The 13,221-nt window shown below is 43.0% G+C and overlaps 1 protein-coding gene across 5 annotated transcripts in view; it reads right to left on the bottom strand.

Moving 5' to 3' along the window:
- MAPKAP1 (MAPK associated protein 1) overlaps positions 1 to 13,221 on the bottom strand; it is a 94,215-nt gene that overhangs the window by 31,189 nt on the left and 49,805 nt on the right. For all 5 annotated transcript variants that reach the window (XM_062011709.1, XM_062011712.1, XM_062011710.1 and 2 more), the window contains exon 7: positions 9,303 to 9,412. In XM_062011709.1, the coding sequence (XP_061867693.1) occupies positions 9,303 to 9,412 (110 nt within the window). The remainder of the gene's footprint in view (positions 1 to 9,302; positions 9,413 to 13,221) is intronic.

The following is a 13,221-nucleotide window of genomic DNA, read 5'->3' as shown; positions in this document are numbered from 1 at the left end:
CTCAGCGCCCCGCACACACCCAGGGCCTGGACACCAACATGGGGCTTGGATCATGAACAAAAGAGGAGTGAAGGAGGAGAGGGACTGAGACGCTACGGAGAGCACAGAAACTGGGAACAGAGAGAGGTCTCGGGCCTCCTGCTGCAGGATTTTTCTCAGAACATGACAGAGGGGGCAAGGATTCCATTGTGTGTTTGGCAATGATGATAAAACAAGAGAAATATGTAAACAGTTTGAGAGGAAATAGCTGTAAAGCCAGAATGTTTACATCTCGAATCCTACTGCTATGAGGACATCTTAAATCTGTTTATCCGTTAAAAATCCCCAAAGCCCCTCAACACCTCTGAAGTGGAATAAAGATTTTTATCATTACAAATGCAAATACTGGTTAACAAATAAAGCTATTTAAACAGTGAAAGCAAACTTTTAACATTATGCACAAGTATGAGACCTTTTTTTTAGTCCAATCTGTTTTTTCTTAACTTGCACTGTTGTGACATTACTGAATTTTACACACAGTTATCTGCTGCTCTCTGCAGAAATACAGATGGTTTTTGTAGAAATAAACAGTCATTTATATGAAACAATTGTAAAATAGTTTATGGAAACCAGTGGTGTAATGCATTCAAATAAATGCCAGGACTGGCTGATGGAGAGCCAAGGTGTTAAATCACACTGCTTAAGAATTCAGCTGTGGGAAACAGATAGTAAATCCAGAGTGACAGAATTTCCAGTGATGGCAAAGGTTTCTGACATCTAGTCCAGTACACAAAAACTACAGCAGTTCAAACCCATTTTACTTAACACTACCTTGACAGCCAGTGAAATTAAAGAATTTAGTCAAAAGCCCCTTAAAAAGAAACAAACACTTCATTCATGTATTGCCTTTTTGTAGAACAGAAAACATTCAGCGTAACCAGTAGCAAACCAGCCCTTGCACAATATTAACAGAAGGGCTTTATTTAATTGCTACTATGGACTTTTATTCTTTTTGCATTAGCAATATATAGCTCTAAATAAAGCTGAAAGGAGAAATAAATCACCCGTTTGATCCACAATGTGACGTATCTACAGCAGAAATACAACATGCAGATTCTTGTTTTAATCCCAGGTTTCAGAGGCAGTGCCAGGGCAGGCGGCTGCAGGGGTTGCCAGCAGGGCAGTGCAGGCACCGCTGCACACCCTCAGCCCCTTCCAGCCTCCACCACTGCAACATCCCGGGTTATTTGTGATGCAGATCAACATGAGGACTCCACCTTCCTGACACGGATTACCCTTTCCCCTGGTTACAGATGCACAGGTAATGGTATTGCAGCAAGGGGCAATACAGCCACCTGCATGGGCGCACTTCAGGCTTCACAAACAACTAGCAGGAAGGAGATGGTCCCCTGGAGGTGCCTGGTCTATCAGCAGTAACTTTGTGCATCAGAGTGGATAAAAGAAACAAAAAAGTCTCCATCATCCAAACACCAAACGGCAGATTTAAATGTCACATAAATTACAGCTTTATTACCAATCCAGAAGAACCAATAAAGGTATGATTTCAATACCAACAGCTCTAAAATAGACTTAGTTCAATATTTCACTTTCATTTCAGAGGCCAGGCATGAAAAATTTTCCTCAACCACTCAGGCTGATGTCCAGAATCCCATCAGCTGAAACACACAGGACTAATGAGCTATTTCTAGCCTGACAAACTTCAACAAACTTTGTTCTCGATGTTCCATGTACACCAACATCCCATCTCCCCGTCACACCAGCCTTTGCTCAGCGTCAGCCTGGTGAGAAAGGCCTTGCTGAAATAAATTACTACCACTGCAAAACAGAGATGGAGTTTGTAGGCAGAAGGAAATCATTTCAAGCAGCCTCTATCACACCCTCTCCAGCACCGAGGGGCTCACCTCACACAACACCAATCCTGCCAAGGAAAACCTGCTACACAAACACCAAGCAAGCAAGTCAGCCTTCCTCTGTCCCTAACACACATCACCCCAGAGAGCACACGGGCATCACACTCACACACAGATCTGGGAACGTGGGGTGGAGGGTGATGAGCAGGAGGGGTGAGGAAAGCCACAACTTGGGGATGTATGTTTCCTTTAGGCTTTTTTTACTGCATGGCCTCTTTGGTGATGGGGGGCAGCAAGCAGGAGAGTCTTGACCAAGGACCTGCAAATAGTGATGTTCACTGTAACTGAAACCCTGCTAATACAAACAGGTTAAAGCAAGGAAAACCAGGCCTTCTGAAGTATTTCCAGGTAAAGCCATTCTTAACTGGGGATAGAAGACTCTGCAAGGATGCTGTAATTATCCAAAACAAAGCACTGAAAGCCAAAGAAACTCAAAACCACCATTAAGCAGAAAAGCATGCATGTAAACACAAGGAAATACAGATTAATTGGCTCTTCACTGTCACAGATGCTGGGGCTTCCAGCTCTTTCAGAGTCAGAGCAAACATATGCATCGCCCACTCTAACAGATTTACTTTAAATTTAAAACTCCTCAGATACCATCATTCAAGGACAGCATCAAACTTTAACGACAGTTGACTCTAATTGTGCTTCATCTCTTAAAAATGCCTTAATCACAAGGCTGAGTTTCATATAGCTTATATTATTCATTCTGCTTTTTAAATATGTATAAATAAAGATATGTATGCAATAAAAATACCCCCCTTCCCCACTCTTTCCAGTCATTCCTTTTCTCCTACAAGGTGGGGATGAGGAAGCAAAAGCCAAGCAAGCCCTGCAGCTCTTCCAGCACCGTGGCATCAAGACCAACATTGACAAACACAACTGTGATAGCGCAGGAGCAGGAAAACCGTGGGACAGGTTTAAACGAAACCCTTCAGCGCAACGGCATCGGCGCCGCTTCCCTTGGGCCTGGTGCCTGACTATTGTGGTTTCTCATACCAACTGTATCGTTGTACTGCAGCTTTTGCTTATCTCCCGTGTAAGTCTTGAATAAAATATGTTTACAAACAGTTTCAGAAGCATGTTTAAGACATGAAACCTGACATTAAAAGTGGTGCTGAGACTGGTACGTTAGAAAGTGAATTTTCAAACAAAACTTGGATCTCTTTTCCCTGGTGGCTTTCTGAATGGAAGATGAGCCTCCCGCTTGCAGCAGCACTCTTCATTTGAACTTCTGTTCCCAAAGTTCTGAAGGATATCTTAACAGCTCTGCATGAACAAATCTGAAATACAGGAATAGTAAACCACCACATAACATGGTTTTGTAATAGACTGTGCTGCTTGCCACAGCTCTGAGTTACCTGGTGATGGAACAGATTATTATAACTGGTCTTTGCAGCTATAATTCCTTTGCTTCTGTTGCAGAGACTAAAATACGATATGGAGGCTTTTATTTTTATGTCCTGTCCCTGTTTCTTGATTTTTTTTCTCTTTCCTTCGTCTTCAGCTTCCTGTGGCAGTGAGATAATACACTGAGCCAGACTAGTAAGATTATTTTAGACTATTTTCAGTCACTTTGCACATTTTAAAGAATGCAAAAAGCACCAGTTGACAGCTGTTAGGGACTTGAATGTTATTGTAAGGCAGATGTTTTCATTTATAGAAAAAGTATTAGCCTTTCTCCAAACTGAACAGAATACTAAGTTAATAACTCTCTCTCTAACCTACGGAAAATACAGGTCATGTCTGTGAAATGTTGGCAGAAAGTATTGTTTATAACAATTAAACTTGTATAGCATTTTGTTCTTAAAAGGATTGAGCGTTCCTGGTTCAGGGACGTTTGCAGTTTGAAGCAGCTATTAAATAATAATCAGTAGCATGTTCACCCTGCAAAGAATTTCTGCTTAAAATCAGACAAGATTGATCAGACAAGGCTCCTCTGTTCACAAGAAATTTCGAGTGAAGAGAAGCTGACAAGGACCAGAAACAGGCAGGATTATTCCAGCATTTCAGCATTTTACACTGTTTAGTTTTGTCTCTCATTTCCTTCTAACATTGGGTTTTTATACACTGACATCAACGCTTAATTTGTTTGAAAACAAAGCCTCTGCACACATTTTCTCCTCATTCTTATTTACTTTATGTTAGTATTTATAGTCCATTCAGTCAAGCTCTGGAGGAAAAAGCAACTGGCATCCCAGAGAATGTATTTGTTGAAGAGCAAAAGGAACGAGACAGCTCAGAGGCAAGGAAGATAACTTCCAAGTGTACATACAATTCCTGCACATATTTAATTTGAGAATCACCATGGCATCAAGATACACAAAGAATCAAGAATTAAGTCATCATCTTTGTTCTGTTCTTAAAATTGCAAGCCATGCAAACACCTCTTACAGAAAACATTGAATGCTTCAGTGCAGCTATAAAAAGCCTGATAAGATCTGCTTGCCTACTGCACACTGTGGGATGCTGTCAGACCCAGCCTGGGCTGGGCTGTGGTATCTGAACATACAGGTCTCTGCACTTCATCTGGGAAGAACTGTGCTTTCCTTGGTCCAACTGAGAACCTGCCTAAAAAGCTGGATTTAAAATGTACATCTACCATAACCTACATTCCCAGGCTGACTGGGCATCGCATGAGACCAGCAGAGACACACTTGTGTAAGGAAACCCTTCAGCAGCAAAGCACATCAGGTTATATTGATAATGATGTTTTACAGTTACCCAACGTGATCTGTGCAACCTTCCTCTGTGCAAACCTCCTCTGGAAAGAATGGGGGTGGGATTTTAAAAGCATGGCTGATACCTACCCTTTGGAGAACTGAATGCTGAGACTCTTACTGGTTTCTAGGGAGCAGAACTATACCAAGTACTAAACCACCCAAATCTCACCTTCTGAAAAGGCTTTTCAAGACTCCACTGTTGAATCTGTCCAAAATCCAGCACCATATCTGACATTTTCACTGGTGAATTCAGGAAGAACGAGTTCCTGTGCTCAGGATTTCAAGTATGTGATTCTCTTTCTGTAGATCTGCCACATGGCAGATCAATTTTATATTTAAACCATCAGCTGCTGGAGTGCTCACAATGTTCAGAAACATTCTCAAAGAGATCTAGATATGGCAAGTTTACACAGAGCAGCCCTTAAACTATCTGTGGATATTGGGGTTCTCCACAGGGCCTTTATTGCAGCATCTCAGCACTGCCCAGGCCAGCATGACATGCAGGGCTGAAGGGAGCCTGCAGCTTGTCTCTGCTCGCTGCTGTGGCTGCTGTGGTTAGGGCATCACCCCCTCCTTAGACTTTTCCTCTCCCATTCTGGCTGTTTTGGGAAAATTCTCTCACATGAGAGATTTCACCACTCCCTGCCCCGGTCCATTGCTGCATTAGACCAGTCTCCTCTGGGAGCTCATTCCACAACCAAGAGTGTTTTATTTGCAGCTCCCACGTTATGCATGTGCAATACAGGCTGCTGAACACGCAATAGGTTAAACAAATTGATGATAAAGTATTCTACTTAGTTATTTTTCATTACCATAAGAAAACATCAATTACATTTCCTATTTTATGAGTGCACACAAGGGAATCCATTACAATAACAGAGGTTATGTGACTGTTTTTGCTGCTTCTCTCCTAAACAAAAAGAACAGTTAGCTTCTGAAGACAATGAAATCAGTCCAGGGAAAAGGAAGGCACACCAGCACGTCTGCATAGACAGTTCCTATCCCGATTTATCCACACTGACTCCAACTAATTAAACATCTGCCTCAACAATTTCCTCTGCAGATTTATCTTCCCCAGTATGTAGCACTCACTGGTTGTTACAGGCTTCTCCCTAACTTGCAGCCATTCCCATGTACTTCTTCCACTTGGTTATTTGGGCACCTGGGAAGAGATGATACAGTATTCCCATTAACTCCCTGCTGCTGCCTGTTGTGGGACAGGTCACTGGGCTTCTGAAGCACTGCTTCAGTACAACCATGTCCTCTACAAAATGACTTCAGGGCTTCAGTTCTCCCAGCTATAACACACACAGCTTTTTTTTGCCACCTGCATTTCCTGTTGATTGTCTCAAAAATGATTATTTAAAAACAGTCAGAGCTCATACCTCTAAGGCAAAAGCCTTGTGACACCATGAAAGGCAATCTGTAAGGAACGTGAGATAGCTTGAATGGTTTGCAGTGATTTTATCTAACATAATACCTAAATAGAGCTAGGTATAACCAGAATATTGCTTCCATTTCTTTCATGCTGCCATGAAACAAAGGTTCCATCCAACTTCTGTCTCCTGCTGACCTGCTTCTTCCTGCAACAAATAAACTCTGGCTTGAAATTAAACTGCAGTCAAAATTCTTTGTCTTTAGTCTTTTCAACTAATGGGATCTTGAAATAAACAGGTTGATATTTTTCACAGGTGTAGTTCATACTAAAGCACACAAACACCAGCACACATGTGGAAGCTTGTGCTCTGTGCGACCCTTTGTCATGAGAAAGTCGTTATCAGCCTCAGTACCAGGATGGACATGGGACAGGGGCTGCAGGGCTGGCAACAGCACTTTCAAACACAAGTCAAAGAGAGAAGCTCAGAATGTCACTGAGAGACATATGAGTTTCCAGGAGTTTGTGACTCAATTGCTGTTGCAAAACCTACCTGGAAGGTGCAGATTATTGGCTGAATAAAGCATTAGAGAAAAATAGCTTTCCTGGTCATACTGGAATATTCCCTTCCTGACTGTATCACAGAAATGCTCCATGTTCCTTCCTTACCCAAAACAGCCAACCAAGGTTTGTGTTTTCCCACAAACACAGGACCAATTTGAAAAATGTCATGTAAGTCAGTGGTGAAAATAGGTCAGAAAGCAATTTCTTATACAAGTACTTGAAAATAGCATAAGCTGTAAACACAATAAATTCATTTATGCTGTGAAGGCTGGTCTGGAGGCACATTGCAAACGTGCAGAAAAGTTCACAGGCATTCTGTTTTTATCGAACTATTACAAAAGCTTTAAATAAACATGTGAGCTCTATTTTTGGTTAGTACTCTCTGAGAATCAGAGCAATCAACCAAAAAAGAAGTGCTGCTGAATGAGAAGAAATGCTTTCCCTAAATTACGTCTTATCTTTTATTCAGAACTTTGACATCCTAATCCACTGCTTAATAATCACCTGAACTCCAATGGCCCAGGACTGCACCGTGCTAATGCTCTGATCTCAAATTCCATTTCACTGTGTATCTCCCACTGAAAGCAAGAGCCATATCCATGACAAATATGAAGAATCTGGTGGCAGATGGAAGAATGATGAGAAAACCTTTTCCTGTTCCTGCTCTGGTCTGTCCATGTCTGCTGTGGAGGCATCTCGAGCCACCGAGGAGGGACAAGTGTGTTGGGGATCACTTTTCTTGCAGTGACTCCAATTCATGAAGCTTACAACTGCAGGTCCCAATTCTGGATGTATCCATACACAAGCTTAAACTGAAGCCTGCAAGCAACACTGACTGCTTCAAGAAATCCAATTACATGTACAAAAGTAACTATACTTTTAGCTGTGACTTCTGCTGGGGCTACATCCACAGCAGGGTCGATGGTCGTATCTGAAAGAGCTGAGATGTCACACTGATAATGTATAAAAAGTAAATATAAATTATTTCTTATATAATTAGACCCCCCAAAACGATACACACAGGCTTATACACCCTGTTACTGCAAAGGCTTCCGAGCAGGAGTGCCAAGACAGTCGAAATGCATGTGTCAGCTGAAGCAATACACGACAAGACCATTCCACTTCTAAACTACTGAGCAAAATAACGTAATAAAAGCAAAACCAAATTTCAAATGGACAGAGAGTAAAACATCTGTTGCAGGAAGGGGGAAAGTACTTTAAAGACTGAGCTAAGCGAATCCTTTAGCCACCTTCCTTCAGGGAAGAGAAATCCAACCCCGGGAAATAAATAAAAGTCACCCAAAAAGTGAACAAAAGAGGTGTTTGAAAAAAACAGAACACCATTCATCGCAGCTAACGACTTGTTCATTATGAGTGATGATGGATAAAGACTTCTCACGCTGAGATGAAATCAAGATTTATATGCATTGTTTCCTCTCCCAACTTGTGGGAAGATCATCATCATTTAATTCTATCTCTGCGGCCAGTGATGGGCATCCAGAGAGCTGGTTATCAAACGGCGCAGTCAGCTGGCAAAAGCCGGAACGTGCAGTTGGCACATCTGGACTGAGCCGCCACAGCCGAGGGTGAACAATGACTCCTGGCCAGCAGCCAAATTGCTGCAGACGCTGGCGAGTCTCATCTACAACCACCCCTACCAGCAGCTCCTCTCTCTCTCCACCCCCCCTCCTTTTTTCCCTTTTTTTTTTACGAGAATCAGATTTTCATTGCTTCATTCAATTGCTCTCCTCTGCCATTTTTTACAGCTCTTATCGTTCCCTTGGAATATGGCCTTGAGACAGCTCATCTGTGTCCTTCACTGTGTTATCTCTTCTAACTTTTATTAAAACTTCAGCTCTCATCTGAAGATAGCTAATTAAATCCATGACAGATTATACACTCGTTTAAAAACTGCACTGAACTACTTTTTCTAAAGAGAACAGGGTTTATTTTCTTTTCCCATAGTTAAAACTAAGGGTATATAAGGAGGTTTCATTCATTTACAAAGACAAGATCCTTATCTTTACCTGCTATATAGAGAGGTTTATATTAAAGTTCCTTTGTTGTGTGACAAGACTCAGTGCAATTTCTCACAGTAATTATTTCTTGTTGCTGGAAAGATCTCTCAGCCTTATACTTTTGAAATATATAATATACACACCAACATCTATGTGAATGCCCGTTCACACCCTGGAAGAGCATTGCTCTGGAATAGAAATGCAACTATTGTACATTTTCTTTTAAAGATGTTGAGCCCTCTTAACCAGAACAGACCTGTTTTGACAACACTGCAGACAGTAAATATTTCTTTTCCTCTACAAGTAATGATGAATCCTTTAAATGATTTAAAACCACACTAAGCATCATTTTCTTACATAAATTAAAAATATGCAAATTCTATCAAGGACTGGTCTTACTGTACTTCCACCCATCATCTCAAATTACCACAAGCTGGACTTGAATGCAAATGGCTTTGTTATCATAAATAAATATTTGCAGTAATGGATATACTGCTCTGCAGCAAACATTATGCAGCTCCTCCACTGCTGCTTTTTTGCCAGCATCTAGAACACAAACCTGTGCACAGAACTGCTCCTGAGAGGTGCTGGAAATCACAATACCCACCAGAAAAAAAAACTGAGCATCCTTCTCAACAGTCAAGAAGAGACAGAAAATCTGCTTGAGGAAACACACCCTACCCTCAGGAAAATATGATAAATAACCCACCTGAGCCTCTCTGTGATCCCTTCCTTCTCTTTAAGGCCTTTTGTAAGATATCCTTCATGGTGACCTTCATACTGTCCACCTGAATAAGTGAGAATCCATGAGCAGCATTTCTGCAAGACAGATGCACATGCATTTTTACAAAGTAATCATCGTCAGGCAGCTCATTGCAATTTTCATTAGTTTCAAGCAAAGGACTTGTTCGGCACAACACTGAACAAAGTTGTGCTAGGAAAGTATGTTAGAAACTGAGCAAACTCCCTTGGAAAAGGCAGAGTCAGAACTGGAGGAAACTGGAGGGCTTGAGATTCCAGGTGTGGAAGGGTTTTCCTAATTTATCTTTATTTTTGATCAAATTGCGTTCATCATTAAAAAAGAAAAATGAGCAAATGTACCTGCAGAGCTCCTCAACTGCTCATTATTAAGTACCTGCTCGGCGTTTCACAGGGCATACAAGAGAAACAGTTTGCAATGTCATTTCCATACATGTCCTGACAGCACTTAACAAATCATTATGGAGAAGTGGAAGAACAACACTCTGAGAAATAACAGCAGCTTTTCAGCACTCCGGATGCACAGCCTCAGATCAAACATCAGTAACGTGTTTTCTTTGGACATATTGTTTTCCAGGCAGTCAGGTGCTTGTCCTGGCCACTGCCCAGGGGAGAACCCACACGCTGCAGACAGCACGGGGATGGTGAGGGAAAGGGACTGCCTGGCAAATACTGGAAGCAGCATCGCTGGGGAAGCACATTAGATGACAATATAACAGAAGAGATACTGGATTAATATATCAGTAAATTTTGCCCCTTAGACCTTGCAGTCAATCTCTGCTCATGTCAGTAGATGTCACTGCAGACAGTTAGCACAGGAATTTGAGAGCTTCGAGGCACCCACAGGGAGAAATTTGCACTGCATGGGAAAAAAACTGTTTTGCAAAGCTATTTAGACAGGAGGAGGAGCTTTGTATCTGTCAACTAGGAATTTTAATCAGAGAGTAGAGATCTATATGAAGAGCACAGCTGGAATATTTTTTAAAGCAACTGGCAGTCAGAAGCGATCCAAGCACCACAGTCACACCATTAAAAACAAGACCCTATTACATGTCACTTTTAAGACACAAACACTGGGAATACAAATCGGAGTTCAAGTTACTTCAGATGTGGCATCCCCAGCCTATGCTGTGATGAATAAATGACACCTTCAAGCCCTCACTGTACGTTCACACTTACTCCTGGCCACTGTGTGCAGTGTAGTCATGGTGGCCAGTGAACTCCCTGTCAGGGCACACTCTGGCCAGCAACCCGCTGTCCTGCAGCTGCCCTCGGCACAGCAACCACACACACACTGTCCCCTTTTACCCCTCTCACAGCACACAGACACCCTATGTACCCCTGTTAAGTTCTTCAACTCAACATCATCAGCTGACAGTGGCTGCAAGAAGCTGAAGAGACAGTCAAGAAATCCACAACGGGTGGTCATTTATGCATTAAAAAAAGCCCCCAAACTGCCTGCCACACTGTGAGCAACATCCCAGCTGGGTCTGCTGCAGAGCAACCCCAGCTCCTCGGGTAGCTCACCCCTGGGCTGCCACCCCACGGCAGACAGCCCCACAGTCGCTGGTGTAAAATGAGGTTTCCTTCTCATCACTTGTGAGTTAGTCTCATCTGAATTTCATTCTCAGGTCCTTTTGTTCTCAGCAAATGAAACTGCCTAAAAGCCCCAAATTTATGTTCTCTAGACCATTTATTATTTATAACTCTCTCTTACTCATCTTCAAGTCAAATACTCCCAACCTTTTCATGCATGTACTTTTCCCCCTCTCTGTTTCCGCCATGTGTTTAAGACGAGTGCAGAACTGAGCCGCAGCTCCACATGAGGGAGTGCCATCCATGTCTGCAGTGCTGCGGCCGCCACGCAGCCCCAAGACTCAGGGGTTTGACTAAAGTCACACAGTGAGCAGAGACTCTCCTAAACTCCCTACAGAGCCCTGCGGCGTGCACAAGCACTGCACAGCCTCTTGCCTTTGCCCAGCAGCTTCCTGGTTGTTGGCCTGGCTTCCCAAAGCCATTCCTGCTCCAGCCCGAACTGACCCACTCAGCTACATTTATTGGGTATTTAGAAGGGAAAAACCTCTTGCACACTTACACTGTAATTACAAAAAGGAAACTACTTTTGTGCTTTTATCTAAATGACAGGATGTTTGTGAATGAAGTGCTACCAGAAGTACCCTGCACCCAACCACCGCAACACCCATTCAGAAGACATCTGCAGGTAATCCATATAACACTCCATACCCAAGGAAGGCTCACAGAGAACTGCAATCAAAATACAGGAACAGAAATTAAAACACTGCAGGAAAATATCCTCAGCAAAAGTGAGGAAAGTCATCCAAACTCCTCTAGGGCCAAAACAACTGAAGTCAATTTAATCTTTCCTTTTTTAGTACAAAATGTTCTTCAAATGTGTTTTCCCCCAAAAGAAGCAGAACCTGCAGCCTGCGCCACAGACCAGCCCTGCGTCCTGCGTCCTGGGAAGCAACCGGGGCTGACCCAGCTCGGGGCTGCTCGCACCAACACACACCCAGAACCTCCTGAAAACGGAGCGTTGTCTTTCCAGTCCTGACACTTCTGCTGCTACAGAGCACACGCTGCTGTTGATCCCGCGCGTCTCGAGCCATCCCGACTCGGTCGATTCTTTCTATTGAGCAGCTGGCCTGAGAACTGTCAGACTAATTTTCCTGACACTCTATTACTAACTCATGCCTGAGCCACGGCCATTCTTTGCCTCAGAAGCTGGATCTCATCCCAGAACAATCTTTAAAAGTTTATTTTACTGATCAAAGCAAAATAAGAAAAACCTCTGTGTTTTACTATATTTAGTGTGCTGTCCAGCGAGCGAGACGCTGGCAAGAGCAGGGAAATGTAAAGCGCACCCTGCATTTGTAAACTTTTGGATATTTGCTCTGGAACAGGGCCCAGAGGGTCTGCAACACCCGTCCCAGTTCAGACACGACTCTCCCCCGCCTCTGCTCCGGCTCAGTGAGCGTGCAGCGCCAACAGTACGGCACAGAGCCTCAGTAACGACACTGTAGCATTCAGCAAACCCACAAATCTGAGCTGAGAGTAGATTTAAGCGCAGACCAAAGAGATTCTGCTGTCATCCTGTGGTCAGGCCAGCGTGTCAGAGCACATTTTGGAGGAGGAGCAGCCTTGTGCTGTCCCCAGGGTGCTGGAGCGCTGCCCAACAGGCGAGGAGGCCCTGAGCCACCCTCCTTACCGCATCACCCAGAGTATCATCCATCTACCACAACCCGCCTGCACGTGAAAACAGCACAGTGAGGCTCTTCTGGAAGAAATACACACCCCATCTCACCTTGCCAGCTTCCCAGTTATGCTCTGCATTGATAATGTGCATGAACTGCACTCACTCAACCTAATTCCAGCATATCCTTAATTAGGCTTATCAATTACGTGGTTTAGGTTACTCTGCCAACGTGTGATACCTTTATTTTAAGTCAACACGCTAGAAAACGGGACAGATGAGCAGATGCTCTTCAATCAATTAAAACTGCTGCTTACAAATTTGAAGCCAAAGAAATTCCTTAGCTTGTATTTTCTGTCACTTTGCAAAAACATACCTGGGTGACAAGGTTAAATCAAGCAAAGGAAATCCCTGGCACTTATCATCCACAGGCATTACTGATAAATTGTGCAGTGGAGGAATAAAGGATTACCTTCTGTATTTTTTCATTACACTTTTCTTTTGTTACAGAATACATAAATCCATTGTGGCACAATGTAATATGTATCATCGTGCTACACCTGTGGACGTTTCATAACGGCTGCCATGTCTGTGCAGTCAGGAATGATAAGTGAACCACCCGTGAATGTTAATGATAGTGATCATTCTGCGGTAACTT

Source organism: Colius striatus, chromosome 19 (assembly GCF_028858725.1).
Source record: "Colius striatus isolate bColStr4 chromosome 19, bColStr4.1.hap1, whole genome shotgun sequence".
NCBI classification, from domain to species: Eukaryota; Metazoa; Chordata; class Aves; order Coliiformes; family Coliidae; genus Colius; species Colius striatus.
Note: the sequence above shows the minus strand (reverse complement) of the source record. Positions and strands in the feature narration are given on the sequence as shown.